This window comes from Bos javanicus, chromosome 21 (genome assembly GCF_032452875.1).
Source record: "Bos javanicus breed banteng chromosome 21, ARS-OSU_banteng_1.0, whole genome shotgun sequence".
Taxonomy (NCBI): domain Eukaryota; kingdom Metazoa; phylum Chordata; class Mammalia; order Artiodactyla; family Bovidae; genus Bos; species Bos javanicus.
Genome location: NC_083888.1, coordinates 14,151,008 through 14,169,787, shown reverse-complemented (window position 1 = coordinate 14,169,787; position 18,780 = coordinate 14,151,008). Strand labels below are relative to the sequence as shown.

The window sequence follows — 18,780 nt, the reverse complement described above, 5'->3', positions numbered from 1 at the left end:
TCCCCCCCGGGGGGTATTGATTTTGCCAGAAGAGGGCAAGAGCTGGGAAGATGAAGCCCAGCTCAGAACTAGCACCCGTAGGGCCCAGGCAGGGTGAGCGCTGTGTCTGCCACTGTGGACAGAGGAGCCACTCCGGTAGGAGTCGGGGATCTAGCCAAGGCTCCAATAGCTCAAGCAACTCAGCGAGCCCTCTCTGGACCCAGTCTCCTTGGGTCTGTCAGTGGAGACCAAGAGGACCGCCTGGCGGGGCTGATTTCTCTCGGTGGGGTGGGGGGCGGGGCGAGCACCTCACCCACAAATTGCAATCAGCGTCCCCGCCGAAGTTGGCCTGTCTCGGATGTCTTCTCCCCTCCCCTTCCCCCACCACCCCTCCTAATTCGTCAACTGCTGAAACATCTGCCTGGCTGAAACCAGCTCCTCGCCGCGCGCCGGGGGCTGTTTCCAGGTGTTGGTCTTTGTGTTGGGAAAACTTTGCGAGAAACCGAGGACGCTGGACAAAGACTGAGAGAGGGAGGGCGTTTGCCAGGCGGCGGGGCACGCCGAGCGGTGCGCGCTCTTCCCTGGGGCTCCGCTTGGTACCCGGACGCACGCGGTGCTCCGAGCCCAGCCTCCCTAAGCGGGGAGTGGCTGGCTCCGGCCACATTCCTGCGCCCTCGGGAACGAAAAGAAGGCAGGCGGGAGAAGCAAAGGCCGAAGGCTGGACACTGGAGTTGTCTAGAGTGGGAGGAGGAGAGCAGGGGCGCGGAGCGAAGCTGTCAAACTGCGCGCGGAGCCCCGTGCGGGGCGGGGGAAGGGAGGGGAGGGGAGTGGAGAGGAGGGGCGGACGCGAGCTGAGAGCGAGCGAGCGGGCTCGCAGCGCCTGAGCAACCCTTGTCTGCTGCTGCCGCCGCCGCCGCCGCTGGCCCGGACTCGCCCGGAGCGCAGCGTGTCTGCCCGGCTGCGCGCCGAGGCTCTGGCGCCTGCCGCTGCGCCCCCCAGCTCCAGCTCTTCTCGCCGGCCCGCGCGGGTCCCGGTGGGCGCGAACCCACCATGCAGCTGCAGTTCCGGAGCTGGATGCTGGCTGCGCTCACGCTGCTCGTGGTCTTCCTCATCTTCGCAGACATCTCGGAGATCGAAGAAGAAATCGGGTAAATAAATAGCTGCGCCGGGGCCCGTGCCGAGCCCGGGCGGGATCTCTTCCACACCCCTGCACTCTGTATCCACCCTTGCACCCGCTTTGTTTGCGCGCCGCGCCCCCCTGTCGCTCGGCGGGAGAGGTGGGGAATGATTTGGACCCGGGGTGGCGGTGCCGGGGGCCCGGGACTGTCTGCGCAGCGGAAGGCGGGGGCGCGGCTGCCGCGGGAAGTGACCGGGCCGGGAGGACTGGCAGCCTCCAGCTGGCCCGCGTAGGGGAGCAGACTCGCCCACCCTGCCTCCCTTCCTCGGCCTGTCCGCGCGCGTTGTCGCCGGGGTCGAGGGAGGGCGCCGGGGAGTGTCTGGGGCGGGCGGAGAGGCCGAGAGTGGAGGAGGTTGGAGTTTCTTTGTCTCCGGCTCGGCCGCTTTCTCGCCTTAGCAAAGTGGGCAGGGGGCGCGCGGGGATCTCTGTGCTGGGGGAGGGGATCCCCGGGGCCAGGGCGAAGGGCGGGGGCTCTCCACGGGCTCCCAGGAAGGCGAGGGTCCCCAGGACACCCAGATACGCACACGCGCCTCCCGCCTGCCCGGGAGCCCAGCACTGGGGCGCGGGCTGGTAGGAGCGCGCAGGGGTTAGCTGTCATCCCTTCCCCACCCTCACCTGGTTTTGGACGTTCAGCTAATTCCGCCGCGCCCCCTGCGCCCCCGGGTTCCTGTGCGCTCTGGTCGCGGAGACGAGACCTTTGGGCAAAGTCTATACCGCCCCCCGCTTGTCCTGGCTGGGGATTGGGGCGGGGCGGGGGCGAGGGGTTCCCAGGCACACGGTCCTGCCCTCGCTTTTCTCCCGATCTCTCTGGGGGCGGGACCGCGAGCCCCAGTCCTGGCACAGGACTTCGAGGAGTGCGCACTCGCGGCGCGGGACGCACCCGCTGTGGGTCGGGGAGGCTGAGGCTCGCGCCCCGCCCCGCGGCCGCCCGCACGCTGGCCAGCCCTTTTCCACAAAGAACCTCCACCCCGCGGTGGGCAAGTGTGGGGAGGGGGCTATCCAGGGTTCTGAGAGGCCCTTTGGAGAGCTTCCTGGCCCAGGGCAGAGAGAACGTGAGGTCACAGAGTGGGCAGAAAGTCCCTTCTTCCGTGGGGCTAGCTTCGGGCAGGCTCCCTCCCGCTGGTCCCGCGCCGCGCGCGCCCCTCCATTGTCCCGCTGGGTATTTCATTCACTCTCGGCGCTAGTTGAGGGCCGGCCGAGCCGACAGGTTCCTCCGAAGGGAAATGCCAGCCCTGGCCCAGAATGCCAAGGCCCTAAGGACCGAAACCCGGGGCGGTCGCCACTGCCTGTTCTCGCCTTTGCTCCTCGCCCCTGCCCGGGTTGGCAACCCCAGAATTTCTTCTGGGAACTCCACTGCTCTTCAAGAACCCCGCTCTCTTCCTCTCCCTCCTCCTCCTCCTCGATTTCTCCAAGAGCTCAGAAAACTTTCCCAAATACTGTTCACGTAATACACGACAGGCTCCTACGCGGAGATAAGAGAAACGCTCCTTTCGGTAGCTGTTCGTCTCAAAACTGGATCGGAAAGAAAATCCGGCAGGACAAGTCGGGGTGAAGGAGGACGCGGTTGGGAGGGCCTTCCTCTCGGCGCCCCCCCCCCACTTACACACACACCCATTCTCCCCCAAGATGTGGGCTCTGCGTGGCCCAGGCCACTTGCTGACCTTGACCCGCGAGGGAAGGAACAGCGGCTGCCCATTGTGCTAGGAAAACTTAAGAGCTGGGCGCTGTCAGGCCTTGCTCGCTTGTCCCTCCACTGAACTTTTACCGAATTTCTTCTAGAGGCCAGTGACTTTTAATTTTTTTAAACGCGATCAGGAAATCACTTTGCATATAATGCTGCGCTTTCCTGCCAAATACCTTGTAAACCCACTCCCCACCTTAGGTTGTTTCAATAGGGTATCCGGAAATAAGCTCCAAAATGGGAGCTAAGAAGGGCACTTACCATATGCTCAAAAGCCAGGGCTCCTCCGCTGTGGGTGTTTCCTTAGATCTGTTTCACTGGGATTGGGAAAGGGGCGCATTCCTGCTTGGGCCCACCGTGGGGAAAATTGTCAAACAAGTCAAATGTGTTATCTCGTGTGGCACTACCCACCCCGCCCCCCAGCTCCAGTGCCCCTGTCCTCAGGCTGAGCCCTGGCTTCCTCTCCCTCAGCCCTCCTCCAGTGCCACCCCCAGTCTGCCCCACACAGGGTTCACTCATCTGGGATTTGCCATGACTCGGGGAGGAAGAACATGGAGCAGAGGACCGGAATCCAAGCTTACAAGCCAAGTTGCAAGCTCAGTCACTTATTTAATCTTTGGGAGCACCCCAACTTTGGACAGCCAGCGGGGGCTCAGTGCAGTAAGTGCCCTGGCACAGTAGCCAGTGAAGGGCACCAGGCATCGGACTCCTGTCTTCCTCAACCTATGCCTTGCCTTCCTGGGAGACCCGGAATCCAACTTCAGACCATGGGGCTATGGCGCCAACCCTGCCTGCCCTTCCCCAAGTTTATATTGACCTGTGCTTCGAAAGATTGCAAATCACCCGCCAGTGCTGGTCCCTGGGAGAAAATAGAGATTCTGTTAAAGGATGACTGTTTCTGGAAGACAATGGTAGGACCCTGTGATCTGTTAGGAAGGAAGGGGAAAAAAAATATCTCTTTTGGAGTAAATTTTCCAAGGATTAACAAATGAGAAGTAAAAGAGGAAAGACGATTTCATGTGTGTTATCTAGAGGAACAAAACTGAGATACATTTTTGCTAAGCTCTTGATTCCTTTTAGTATTAAGCCTTTTGATGTGGTGTTCTCAGAAGTTCTGTCCTGCCCAAGGAATCGTCTAAAGGGTTGCGAAGGGCACGGCTTTCTTCCAGGGGCTATTTCCCTAGAGACACATCTCTTGCTAAGTAATGATTTTCACAGTTCCGTTTCTAACTTACTTGCTTGTGGAAATGCCTCCCTGGGGTTGAATGGGAAAAGAAAATGTAAAAAGATGGGTTCTTTGCAAGGATTTCGAAGAGTGAATTCAAATTCTCAATCAGAGATTGGGTGAAACTTTGGTAAAAGCTCCCATCAACTCAGGCAGCACCCCCAAATTTTAGAGTCCACTGGACAAAGTCATAAGCCAAACTTTTTCTGATCATCCCCTGAGCTTTAGTCTTGAGTGTAACCTTCAAGAGAGAGTTGTGAGCATGGCTGTTGTGCCCACCATGGTGGGCTCAGAAGCTGACACACAGAAGGCATTCAGTAAGCATCCATTGGATAAATATCCCCTAGGGTCTGGCTCAGTGATGGACATGCACGGCATCTTTAGGGAAGGCTAACATCTCAGTCTTGGAACAAAAAGGGGGTGTAGGGTTCCACTTAAGAAACCTCCTCTCTTTTTGTAATTGGGGTAAATTTGACCCAGAGAAGTAGCATCACTTACCAAAGTTTACACCCTGGCTGGTTGAGGACAGAGCAAGCCTGCTCGTTTGAGCTGGTCTCCTCATTTATAACCCCATGCCCAGTCCCCAAGTGAGTTCTCTAATCATAAAAGAATAACAGAACTCTGGACAAACAGGATGTGCACGCATGCTGATGTGCACGCATGCTAAGTCGCTTCAGTCGTGTCCGACTCTTTTCGACCCCAGGTACTGTAGCCCACCAGCTTTTCTGTCCATGGAGTTCTCCAGGCAAGAGTACTGGAGTGGGTTGCCATGCCCTCCTCCAGGGGATCTTCCCGACCCGGGATTGACCCACATCTCTTAATGTCTCCTGCATTGGCAGCTGGGTTCTTTACCACTGGGAAGCCCCAAAGAGGATGTAGCTAGTAATAACAGTAATAATAATAATAGAAAGCATGGCAGTGGCAAAGATGAAGACGATGATGGTCATTAACGTTTATTGATTTATTGAGTGCTTGAAGCAAGAGCTATTCCAAGGGTTTTGTAGATGTTAACACGTCATCCTTGTGGAAACCCAATGGTCCCCTACTAAGTGGCCCCAAGAGCTACTATTTGTTGAGCACAAATAGTGCCAGGCACCATACTTACTGCTTTAAAGCACTGGTTCAGGGACTTCCCTGTCAATCCAGTGGTTAAGACTCCGTGCTTCCACTGTAGGGGGTGAAGGTTTGATCCCTGGTTGGGGAACTAAGATCTCACATGCCCCCAGGATTATTTTTGGCATAGGAAGATCAAAAAATAAATTTAAAAAATGAAATCAGTAAATGACTTTTAAAATAAATAAAATGTTAGTTCACTCAGTCCTCACCACACTTCTTGGAACTAGCTAGGTACTGTGGCTACCTTTAGGTCATCAGTGAAGACACCGAAGCTCTGAAAGACTGTATAACTTGTTCATGATAAAGCTAGTGACCCTAATTCTATGAGAAGCCAAAGTCTCTGTCTTGATTGACATCCTAGACTGCCCTTTCTCTGAATTCTTTGCCTCCTGTAGTGGCATTACAGAATAGGTCTCAGAACTGGCCTTCCTAACTCATTCCACTGAGTTCTTCCAAAGGTCCAGTTTCCCTAAGGATGTGGTCTGACTTAGTAGTAACCACCCCCGCGCCAGCAGTTTAGAATGAGGACAGGTGAGTGATGAAGACTGAGAAGGACTTGGGGCTCGTCTCCCAAAAGTGCCCCCGGTCCGGTCAGGTTCAGTGTGGCAATGTGCCCTGGTTAGCAGACAAGTTCACTGGCCATGAGCTTGAGCATCCCAGACTCTCGGGTGGGGCCTGGGACTGAAGCTTCTGAAGGAGGAAAACTCCCATTCCATTGCAACTCTGATTCTGATGTCAGCTGAATGTACCTTCCTCACTTCTACACACCATGTGATTGGACATCTGGACTAGGGCTGACAGTACAGATGCTTAACAACTGGTCCCTCTAGGGCACCGCCCTCTTAGAACGGACATCTGATTGGTCAGAACTGATGCCGTCTAGTACATCATGGCCAGGGTCCTGGTGCACCCCAGTCAGACATCAGACGCTGTCTGGGAAGGTAATGAATGAACCAGCTCTGATCGTCAAACCCCTGAGCTGGCAACTACTGCCGTAAGCCAAGGATGAGTGAGGTGCACCTTTTGGTGGATGAGTCCGGGTGGGGACAAAAGGAAATGACTTTGGACAGTTGCCGTCCAGGCACTCTGTAAGAAACACACATACCTGTACAAGATGAGGCAATGTTTTGTTTTTTTTTTAGCCCAATCTTCACCCCACTCCTCGTGTACTTTGCTCAAGTATAAACATGATTGGAGGATAAAATAGGACAGAAAGAAAGTCTGGTTTTTAACTGACTTGCTCCAAGTCCTTGTTGCCAACTGTTCCTAGCATCAAATTTAAATTGTAAATAGATATCCTTCTTAGAAACCAATTCGCCACTCAGGGCCTCTTTCCCCTTGTAAAGCAGGGTTGCTAGGTTTTAAAATTGCTTAGGTTTTACAAATTGGGGATGTTGTAGATTACAAATTATAAATACTTCTCAGAGAGAGTGGAATTCTATAAAGGCTCCCATTGCTTTTAGTGTGGCATACAAGATAATACATAATCTGGCCCCTGCCTCTCTCTTCAGTCTTCCTGGGCTCCAGCCATTCTGTATGGCTCACAGTTCAGTGGAACATACCATGACTTCAGGCAACTGTGCCTTTGCACGCGCACTTACTGCTTTCTGGAACAACCTTCTTGCACACACTATTCTTCCTGACCTCACCCATCCATCCTGCCTTCCTCTGACTCCTCCTTTAAGGCTCAGAGCTAGTATCACCTCCTCTGCAAAGCATTCCGGGACCCCAGACCTTCCTTGGACCGTCTGGTGTAGCTGCTCCTTCTCTGTATACCCTTAGCATCCCAGTATCCTATGGAGATGGACTCAATGATTATGTTTTCCCCGCTTCCCTGGCCCCTGGTGATAAGTATTGCCATTTAGTTGCTAAGTCATGTCCAACTCTTTGCAACTCCAGACTGTAGCCCACCAGGCTCCTCTTTTCATGGAATTCTCCAAGCAAGAATACTGGAGTGGGTTGCCATGCCCTCCTCCAGGGAATTGTCCTGACCCAGGGGTCAAACCCACATCTCCTGCATTGGCAGGCAGAGTCTTTACCACGGAGCCACCTGGTGATAAGTATATGGTTTAGTAAATAGAACCCATAAAGTATTTTTAGAATGAACAAACTTGGGCCTCAGTTCAGTCCAGTTGCTCAGTCATGTCCAACTCTTTGTGACCCCATGGACTGCAGCACACCAGGCTTTCCAGTCCATCACCAACTCCTGGAGCTTGCTCAAACTCATGTCCATCCAGTTGGTGACGCCATCCAACCGTCTCATCCTCTGTCATCCCCTTCTCCTCCTGCCTTCAGTCTTTCCCAGCATCAGGGTCTTTTCCAATGAGTCAGTTCTTCGCAGGTGGCCAAAGTATTGGAGCTTCAGCTTCAGTATCAGTCCTTCCAATGGATATTTAGGACTGATTTCCTTTATGATGGACTGGTCTTGGGCCAAGCACGTGGGAAATACGAGCATTCACCCTTCTGCTCCCAAAGGTCTGTGTGTGTTAGTTGCTCAGTTATGTCTGACTCTTTGACAACCCATGGACTGCAGCCCGCCAGGCTCCTCTATCCATGGGATTCTCCAGGCAAGAATATTGGAGTGGGTTGCTGTATTCTACTCCAGGGGATCTTTGCGACCCCAGGGATTGAAACCAGGTCTTTTGCATTGCAGACGAATTCTTTACCATCTCAGCCACCAGGGAAGCTCTCCCCACCAAAGGTCCACTCAATTGTAAAGCAATTAAATACCCTCCACTTGCTCAGAAAGCCCCTTGCTTTTCACTATATGTGTATCCAACATGGAGGTCAGAGCCCAGTTGAGGGCACAGTTTTGTCATCTCAAATGTTGGGGAGTGGGCCATGGGAATGAAAGGAACTTTCTAGTTTGTAAAAGAGGTGGACCCAGTGGTAAGGCTCCTGCTGCCAGTTTAGATAACAAAGCAAAGATGTAAAGCTCCACTTCCAAGACCCTGTCCAGTTTTTTTTTTTTTTTCTCCAGAGAAGCTCTTTCTAGCTCTGCCACTGCCTATAATGCCAGCGCCCCCACCGTCCTCCTCTTGCCTGGAAAGGAAGTGCCCGCTCTGCCCATCTTTATCACCGTAATGGCCTCCACACTGGCAGTGAGAGCAGACTTGAGGCCAGCTGTTTCCTTCCATTGGCTGGCCCCCGGAAAGGATGCTGAACAGAAAGGATGTGCTGTGTGTTTGAAACATTGAAGGAGAAAGAAATAAGAGGTCAGATTGATGCATTGATGCCAAGTTGTGTACGACTCTTCACAACCCCATGGACTGTAGGACACCAGGCTTCCCTGTCCCTCACCGTCTCCTGGACTTTGCCCAAGTTCATGGCCACTGATTGATGTGCATCATCTCAAAGATTTTCTCTATGAAGCACCTTTAAGTTGTGTTTTGATTAACACTGGTCAAACCAGGGAATCCTGATGGTTCGGCCAAGACTTCTAAGCAGCTGCGAGAACCCTCAGTGGGATTCAGGAGCCTTGCACCTTTCAGCTGCCTCAAGCAAAAATGACTTCATGAGGCAGGTGGAAAGATACAGTGAAGAGAGTTGGGGGGGTGGGGGTGCCCTTCCCTGGTGAAACAGTGGTTAGGTATCCGCCTGCCAGTGCCGGGGATACGGGTTCGATCCCTGCTCAGGGAAGATCTCACATTCTGCGGGGCCAACTAAGCCCGTGTGCCACAACTTTTGAAGTCTGTGCTCTGCAACAAGAGAAGCCACTGCAATGAGAAGCCCACGCGCCGCAACTAGAGAGTGGCCCCCACTCGGCACAACTAGAGGAAAGCCTGCATAGCACCCCAGACTCGGCACAGCCAGTAAATAAATACAAAGAATGGGGGTGGGCAGGAACATGAATGCCACTGGGGGCGGGGGGCTGGTCAGGTGGCAGTCTCCCGTGAGGAGATGGGCACAGATCCATGTCTCCAGGAGAAGCCCCAGGGTGAGACACTGGGGTGCCATGTGCAAGCAGGGAAACCATCCCCTGTGTCTGAGTGACTGCTGGTCTGGGGCTTGTCCTTAAGTGCTGAGATTAGTCACTCTCCTGGGCGGCAGCTGGGCTGGTTTTAAATTCTCCCCAGTCTCCTGCAATTCGTCACTTGGCTAGGAAACTGCCCAGTGTCCTGACGGGACCTGTTTGTCCTAGCATTTCTTAGCTTCAGCTGTCGCAGACTTTGCAGTGGCAAAGGGAACTGCTCCAGAGGTGTCTGTATTCCATGGTGGCAGGGAGTGGGCTCCTCCCAGACACTTCTAGCACTTGGAATCCTGGTTGGCTGCTCCGGGAAACCCGGAGTCCCTGTGTGGGTGTGTGTTTGAGTTCGGAAATTGCTCTTTGAGAAAGAAGCTCTCTGCTCTGTCACAGAGTTCTCCAGCATTTGGCTATCATTATTGCAGGAGCAGGGAGGCACACAGCTCTGGTTCCTGGTCCCCTTTAAAGGCTCAGGGCTGCAGTTTCTCCTCTGCCTCTTAGTTGATGGTGGGAGGCTGAAATGACCCTGAGGTCAGCGGTTCCCAATGCTGATCTGCAGATGGGCGGTGACCCAGAAGGAAAAAGGAAAGAGAAAATAAGAGATACAATGTAGCCATGACGATTCTGTTAGTTTCAAGTTTTCAACCTGTCATTTTCTGAGAACTCAGCTATCTTCTGAGATGATGTTCTTCTTTTGGGTGTTAATGTCCTTTCTTTCCTGAAAGAGGGTGATGGTAGATAGTAGTGTTACATTTTTCCTAAACTTAGCCCCAGCCTGTGTTTTTGGACCAGTGCAGTGGGGGATCTTAGTTCCCCACCCAGGGATCAAACACAAGACACCTGTGCTGGAAACATGGTATCTTAACCACGGGACCATCCTGGAAGTCCCTCAGCCCCAATGTTTTTGGAAATGTTATTGATGGGTGAAATCTATAGTTTGGGATCTGAGTTTACCTTGAAGAGTAAACAGAGGCATTGCTTCTAGAAACAGGGGCTCACTCCTCACACTTCTTTTCTCAGTGGAGGCTGACGGCAGCAAAGAATAACAATGGTCTTATTTATTTATTTATTGGTGTATCTGTCGCATGCATATGACAGCCTAAGCACCTTAGCTCTGTTCGCACCTGTAATATTCCCAGCAGTCCTATGAGGTCCATGTTGTTATTACCTCTGTTATGATGATGATCAACCTGAGGCAGAACAGTTAAGCAACTTGACCAGAGTCACACAGCCAGTCAGTGGCAGAGCTGGGGTGTGAACCCAGGTTCCAGTAAATCAGGAGAACAATCTATAACTGATGTATGAAATGACATCCAGTGAGGGAAATATACATGCTCATTCCCCCAAAGGATAAAGCTGGGAAAGAGAGAGGTCCGCAGGAAAGAGAGAAACCCAGGGAACAGCCACGCTCGAGGAGAGCTCTGGAGACAGGATGCTAGAGGCGGGGCTGTAATGGAATATGGCAGCCCGGGAGATGGAGGCGATTCAGGGTGGCCGGCTCCACGGCATCTTGTTTTGGATGGTGCTCCCCATGCCACCTTCCCTCCTTCCCTCTCCCCCAGCCCCCTCCTTGCCCCCACCAGGTCTCATCAGAGTGGCTCTGCAGCATGTTTCTTTGATCAGCTCACTATAGGAGACACACACACACACACACACACTGATGGAAGAGAAAAAACAACACAAATGATTAAAGCCTGGAAGAATTTTTTTCTGGGGAAAGACAGAAGGGCTAGGGTAGTCAGCTTCCTGGATCCTGGCAAGGAAGGAAGGAAGCAGGTGGGGAGGAGACTTCTGCAGGGAGGTTGTAGGGGCCCAGGGAGTCTCTTTCCTAGGGGCTTATATTGTACTCGGAGCTGCCAAGTCGGTTCATCTACAGATGAGGGACTGGAGGCCCAGAGAGGGACCAAGTCTTGCTTAGGTCACACAGCCAGTAACAAGGAAATGAGATGCCAACCAGCTTTGCCCAACTGCATCACCATGCCCTTCGTAGTGACTTCTGTGTCCTGGAATCACTGGGCTGCCTGCGCCTGTTCCCCCTGCCTCCTGCCTCCTGCCTCCTGCCCTGGGCCATTTCCTGTACCACAAAGACAGTTTGCAAAGGGAAACTGGAAACACTGGGACTTCAGCAAGGGCTCACGGATGGTCAGATGAGCCTCCTGAACACCATGGCAACCCCATACTTGGGTGCAGCATTTCAGCTCCTGTTGAGAAGAGGCACACACCCTTGTACAGTCCAGTGATGCGTGGGTGCTTGCCGTTAGGTTTCCCATCTCCAGTTTCAAGCACAAGAATATCGGCCGCGCTCGGAGGAGTGATCCGCAGGATTAATTCACATCTTCTTGCTTAGTAAATGCCAGAGTGGCTTAAATAATGGAGCGGGGAGGCTAAGACACCCAGAGAAAATGAGCTGGTAAACTGATCGGGCAGGTGACCTGCATTTGCTCTTCTCCTATAAGCAGCAAACCCTCTCCCACTGCACTCTGAGGCTCCTGAGGTTTGGGAGCTGAATTTTAAGTGGACTCTGCCTTATGTACAAACTACACCCCAGTCCATAGGCTTTGTTCGAAGGAGAGGTAAAGAGAAGGGCGGGAGAGGAACCCACAGTGGTGTGAGGGTCCTGGCCGGAGCTGGGAGCCTCTTCCACCGGAGCAGCAGGGCAGCAGCCCTCTGACAAGTAGCTCCTTAAAGAACAGCCAGCCTTGGGGATGGAGCCAGCCCAAGGTGTCACAGCCCCATCCCCAGCCTACGGGCACCCAGGCCAAAGCTCTGCTCTCCAGCATCGTTAGAATATGACTCCCTCAGATCTTCATTGTAAATCTCTCCCAGCTGCCAGCCTAGGGCCTTCCTTTTCTCCTGTCTGTAAGAACTGGGGCTTCCCTGGTGGCTCAGATGGTAAAGAATCTGCCTGCAATGCAGGAGGCCCAAGTCAGGAAGATCCCCTGGAGAAGGGAATGGCTACCCATTCCAATGTTCTTGCCTGGAGATCCCATGAACAGAGGAGCCTGGTGGGCTACAGTCCAGGGGGTTGTAAAGAGTCGACTGAGTGACTGGCACCCACACAAGAACTGGCAAGTCTTCCTTACGAGCCAGACTCAATGTTCATGCTTTGAGACACTGGACCGCACCTTTGGAGCCCCTGGGAGCTGCTACGGGAAGACTAAGGCACTGATCACTGATGACATACTTATTACCTGTGTGACCTCAAGGCAGGTGGCTTCACTTTTCTGAGCCTCAGTTTCCTAAACTTTCTAAAGGAGTTAATAGTATCCTATTCATAGTGTTCTGAGGCATCAGTAAAATATAACTGATGGGAATGTAAAATGGTGCAGCTGCTGTGGAAAACAGTAGGGTGGTTCCTCATAAAATTAAAAATAGAAGTACCATCTGACCCAGCAATTCCACGGCTGGGTACATACTGCAAAGAATCAAAAGCAAGGATCTGAACAGGTATTTGTACACTTGTGTTTATAGCACTATCATTTTCAGTAACCAAAAAGTGTCATCAGTGGATGACTGGATAAGCAGAATGTGGTATATACGCAAGAAAGGAATGCTGCTGTTATTCAGTCGCCAAGTCATGTCCACCTCGTTGTGACTTCATGAACTGCAGCACGCCAAACTTCCCTGTCCTTCACTGTCTCTCTGAGTTTGCTCAGACTCATGTCCAACAAGTCAGTGATGCCATCCAACCATCTCATCCTCTATCATCCCCTTCTCATCCCTCTTTCAATCTTTCCCAGCATCAGGGTCTTTTCCAATGAGTCAGCTCTTCGCATCAGGGGGCCACAGTATTGGAGCTCCAGCTTCAGCATCAGTCCTTCCAATGAATATTCAGGACTGATTTCCTTTAGGATTGACTTGATCTCCTTGCAGTCCAACGGACTCTCAAGAGTCTTCTCCAGCACCACAGTTTGAAAGCATCAATTCTTTGGCGCTCAGCTTTCTTTATGGTGCAATTCTCACATCCATACAAGACTACTGGAAAAACCATAGACCAGATGGACCTTTGTCAGCAAAGTGATGTCTCTGCTTTTTAATATGCTGTCTAGGTTTGTCATATCTTTTCTTCCAAGGAGCAAGCGTCTTTAATTCCATGGCTATTTAATTCATAAAATAATGTAGTACCAAAAAGCATATGGGGAAGGAGCAGAGGGAGAAAAAGAGGAAAGAACTGGTACTAGAATTAGAGAAACATCAATGTGAACCATTACTTTGTTATGAGTATATTTGGATACGCTTGCCAGAGGGGGAGGGCAAATTCCCAACGCCTGGGATTTAGGACTGTGTATGTACACGTAAGTGTATGTGCAAACACACACTTTTTGTGGACACTGTAAATACTCATTGGCCTGCCTTCCTGTCTAACTTCAGTGGAGGGACCCATATGGCCTGGTAAAAGTCTAAACTGCATGGAAGTCACGGAGTGGTGGGGAAGGGGAGCAGGGGGAAGGAAGGGGAGGCCCACGATCTAGGCAGACAACCCAGATTGCCCCCCCCGTCCCAGACCAGATTCCCAGAGGCCCTTTTCCTTACCACCTGTGTGTGAGTAGCTTTTGTCAGTGTCTGTGTCTCAAGGGTGAGTCTGAACAGAGACCCAGAATGCTCATCCCCAGAGATCATCCTGCTGGGCTGGGACTTGCTGAGAGGCAGCTGTCTATCCCCTTTCAGGCTCAGGCCAGACAACGCCCATACAACCACAGACCTGAGCTAGTGCTGCGCTTTCCAAGGGCAGGAAGTGCCAGAGCTGGAGGTTGTTACAAACAGTGCTGGCCCCACCCCCCAGCTTCTGATTCAGCAGGTGGAGCCTGAGAACTGGCCTCACTAACAAGTTGCAAGAGATGCTGATACCTTTGGCCCCTCCCTCCGAGAACCCCTACTGGGAGAACCATTGAGCTAGAGCCTTGTCAAAGTGTTATCCTTGGCCCAGCAACAGGGGCCTCATCTGGGGTTTGGGTAGACAAGCAAAACCTCAGGCCTCACCCTGGAACCCACACCTGATGAAATTGAATCTGCATCGGAACAAGACCCCAGGCAAATTGTATACACGCTCCCTGCATTGGTGGGAATAATTGGTCTCCTGGCCTTTCAGCAGAGCCCCAGCCCAAGGCAAAGACCTTGACCCTTCAGACCAGGGGAAGGTTGTCTGAGGATCCCTGTTGCCCATCAGAGTTGGCCTTCACCCTTAGATGGATGTCAGAAAAATCAATAATGGTTATTATTACAGCCAGATGCCTGTGTGCACACCAGGAGTTTGCATATGCTATTTCACACATGTATTATAAAACCCTGGACAAGACTTCCCTGGTGGGTCAGTGGTTAAGACTCAGCTTTCCATGCAGGGGGGCACAGGTTCGATCCCTGGTTGAGAAACTCAGACCCCACCTGCCACATGGCAAGACCTAAAAAAACATACACACATTAAAACCCTGGAAAGAAACCATTTTATGGATGAGTAAACAGACTCGTGTAAAGTAACTGCTTAATCAACACAAAAAAAGAACTGAATTTCATCAGGGTCTAGCTGGTCATTTCCAGAGTGTCAGGGTTTAGCCCTGTGGATTAACCTGCTTCTCTTTCTTTCCCCTCCCAAAGTGAGGCCCTGGCCCTGAAGTAAGGCAAGAAGAAATCTTAAACAAGTGTTGAATTGACGTTTTAAGTGAGCTTAAGGAGGCTGCAATGTCTGTACCAGAATAACCTTGATCCACGGCTGGGGCAAGTGATAGAAATTTCCAGAGAAAACTGCTCAGCCACCTGGCCTGTGTCATTAAACCCCTTCGTGCATTTGGCCTGGATGTGATCATTCACACAGCTGACGGCCCCACTTCACAGTTGGCACACGCAGTAACAGTTCCCTAGAGTTCTTGGGGTTCCTGAGTGGTTTTGGTGGCCTGCCCAGCCAGCAATCCAATTCCAAACTCCATTCTCAGTTATAAAAAGCAGAGGAATTGATGAGGGAGGCCTCTAGGGGTGATCGAAGGCCAGTAGAGGGGAGCCTTTTAAAACCAATCTGCTACTTCAGATAAAGACAGCCTCAAGACAGGCTGGAAGCCAGGAATTTAATTTTATTTATTTTTGCCGTTAACTTCTATTTAGGGCAAGGGATATTGGTATTCTATTTATGGCAGTGATATTAAGGATCCCTTTGATGATAAACTCATTTATGTTTTTAAGTGAGGCAGTTTAAAGAAAATACTGTCAGTAAAGTGGGATCAGCAGAACACATGGAGGTAGACCCAAAAATGACTGAAGTTGATGCCGTGATGTTGTGCTTGCTTGACTTCTCTTTGGGACCATTATCTGCCCCCTTGGCAGCAGAGCCGTGACAAGTCCTTGTAGAACTTCTACAGAGGGTGAGTGAATCTTCCAAAAAAGTACCTAGTTCCAGATACAGTGTCTCACTGTATCTGGGAAATTGCCCAGTGCACAAAAAAAAGAATCCTCCAGTGAAACAGTATTGTGGATGACTCAAAAGGCAAGGACGGTTGAGCTCCTGCCCAGCCCCCAGCAGCACTACTAGGTGAGACCCCCTCCACCCCGTCCCGGCCCCCCAGGCTCCCAGCATCCTTTGCTGTTGCTGCTTGGTTGCTTGAGTCGTGTCCAACTCTTTGTAGACCCCATGGACTGTAGCCCGCCAGGCTCTTCTGTCCATGGGATTTCCCAGGCAAGAATACTGGAGTGGGTTGCGATTTCCTCCTCCAGGGGATCTTCCTGACCCAGGGGTAGAACCCACGTCCCTTATGTCTCCTGTATTGGCAAGTGGGTTCTTTACAGCTAGCCCCACCTGGGAAGCCGTTTTTCACAATTCACGTTTCTTGCATGGTGCCTTTCCTGCCTGCTAGACTGTAGCTTTAGGAGGGCTAGGACCATTTCAGATCTGTGCTGCGTTGGTTCAGTACTTTCAGCCTCTTGCACAGTGCCTGGCAGAGAGTAAGTGCTGGTTTGGAGAACAAAGAAAGTAAGGAGGGAGAGCGGGAAGGGGGAGTCAGTTCCAGAGAAATGCTCAGAACAGCCCCTGCCACCCGCATTCCACAATCATTTATTTATTCCTTTCCATGGTCAAAGAAGAGAAAATATAGTGGGTTATATGGGCTCCTGTGTAACTGTCTGATTTGAGACCCATTGAGGTCCGTCTGGTTTATAGAGGAAACCTACTTTTCCTTTTTCCTCGATTCCATGGACAAAGACCTGCTCACTGGTAAAGTTTTCTTAGCAGGGTAATTCATGGTGCTATACAAGCTCCATGGCCTGGTACGCAGAAGCCAGGGGGATGTGGATGTGGCCAGAATTGGGAATCTAGTAAGCTGGCTCCTGGCAGGCTGAGATCATGCTGATAACAAGGAGATTAATAAGGGTCTGCAACCTCCTCCATCCTGTAGTATCCAGGAGGGTTTTTCAATCAATGCTGGTCTAGCCAGCTTAATGGTACCTAATCTTAAACCTTCTGAAGCTGGAGCATTTGAGAGTTGAGATCAATTGAGATAAAATAAAGTAAAATGTGTTAAACTTTTTGGATTTGGGGTCTTCATCAGAGTTCCATTGTGCGGTGTTGTTTTTATTTTCTGTCTTGAAAATAGGCAGAGATTAGCCACTGGAGAGTGTTGTTCTGCCAGGATCAGATGATGATATATTTGCTTTTGTTCTTCTTTTTCTTCCTCTTGCACAAGATGATTCTTCATGAGGGAAAGATCCATTCCATCTTGTTCATCTCTATATACCCAGGGCATGTCACCTGGTAAATGCTCAAGGACTAAATCTCAAATACAGCGTTTCAGTGTAACCAGCACACTCTGTGCCGTGGGCAACGTCTGCTGGAAGAGTCAGTCTGTTCCCGATTTGGTGCAGAAACAGCAGCCTTACACGGCATCCAAAGACCCTGGAGAAAACCTCAGGAAGGCTCACTGGTACCTGTCACCATGAGCCTTGTGTAGTCATCACAAAACATCTGATTTGTCACATGCAGGGCTCACAAACCCTGTGCAAGATGCTGGTGACATGCAAAGATGTTGTTGTTTAGTCACTAAGTCATGTTCAACTCTTCACGACCCCATGGACTGCAGCATGCCAGGCTCCCCTGTCCTTCATCATCTACCAGAGTTTGCTCAAATTCATGGCCATTGAGTCAGTGATGCCATCTCATCCTCTGTCATCCCCTTCTCCTTTTGCCTTCAATGGTTCCTGGCATCAGGGTCTTTTCCAATGAGTCGGCTCTTTGCATCCAGTGGCCAAAGTATTGGAGCTTTGGCATCAGTCCTTCCAAGGAATATTCAGGGTTGATTACCAACATTTGTTGGATCGTAGAGAAAGCAAAGATGAATTCAGCACAGAAAAAGTGCTCGAGGAGTTTGTGATCTGATGGAGGAGAGAATTCTTGTGTGATGATGAGAAACATGTCATCATCACAGGTGAGTTAAGAGTTGGGAGAGCTGCCACCTCAAGGGCAGGCCCTGAGCTCCAAGGACCTCAATTTCCCCATCTGTAAATGAGGTTCCAGAAACCAATGATCTTCAGCTCCCCAGCATCACCACTGGGTACCTTCCCTGTTGAGTGAGTTCAGACTCACTGGAAACATCTAATCCTTTTGCTATGCCTCTAAATTCCTTGCCCTGAAATGCTAGAGCAGGATAATAAATAGGTGCTGAGCTATTTTCACCTACCACCTGCTCTACATTTAAAAGGAAAAAAGTCACTCTGAAGGAGGAGGAAGGCAGATGTACACACGGAGGGTCTTCCACATGCCCAGCATCTCAGTGGGTGTTCTCACATCTCAGTGAAGCCTCTTGATGAGCAGGCAAGATGAACTCACAGCATCCTTATTGCCCACATCTCAGTACCACTTGGAGCATCATCTGTTACAGCAGGCTTGGTGTTCCAGATAAAGCATGCTCAGTATACCACGCTTCCCTGATGGTAAAGAATCTGCCTACAATGCAGGAGACCTGTGTTTGATCCCTGGGTCAGGAAGATCCCCTGGAGAAAGAAATAGTTACCCACTCCGGTATTCTTTTTTCTTTTTAATTAATTCATTTATTATTTAAATTGAAGGTTAGTTGCTTTGCAGAATTTTCTTGTTTTTCTATCACAGATTGACAAGAATCAGCCATAGGTATGCCCATGTCTCCTCCTTCCTTAACCTCCCTCCCATTTCCCTCCCCATCCCACTGTGATAGACTGTTACAGAGCCCCTGTTTGAATTCCCTGAGTCATACAGCAAATCCCCATTGGCTATCTATTTTACATATGGTCATGTAAATTTCCATGTTACTCGCTCCATACATCTCACCCTCTCCTCCGCTCTTCCCGTGTCCATAAGTCTGTTCTCTAGTTTCTCCATTGCTGCCCTGTGAATAAATTCATCAGTACCATCTTTCTAGATTCCATATATATGCGTTAGTATATGATACTTATCTTTCTCTTTCTGACTTACCTTTCTCTTTCTGACTTACTTCACTCTGTATAATAGGCTCTAGGTTCATCCACCTCATTAGAACTGACTCAAATGTGTTCCTTTTATGGCTGAATAATATTCCATTGTATATATGTACCACAGCTTCTTTAGCCATTCATATGTAAGTGGACATCTAGGTTGCTTCCATGTTCTAGCTATTGTAAATAGTGCTGCAATGAATATTGGGATACAT

At 50.9% G+C, this 18,780-nt stretch overlaps 1 protein-coding gene across 1 annotated transcript in view; it reads left to right on the top strand.

Moving 5' to 3' along the window:
- Positions 1-360: 360 nt before the first annotated feature.
- Positions 361-18,780, top strand: part of ST8SIA2 (ST8 alpha-N-acetyl-neuraminide alpha-2,8-sialyltransferase 2) — a 72,450-nt gene continuing 54,030 nt past the window's right edge. Inside the window, exon 1 of the mRNA XM_061394307.1 lies at positions 361-1,127. Coding sequence (XP_061250291.1) covers positions 1,030-1,127 — 98 coding nt within the window. The 5' untranslated portion in view covers positions 361-1,029. The remainder of the gene's footprint in view (positions 1,128-18,780) is intronic.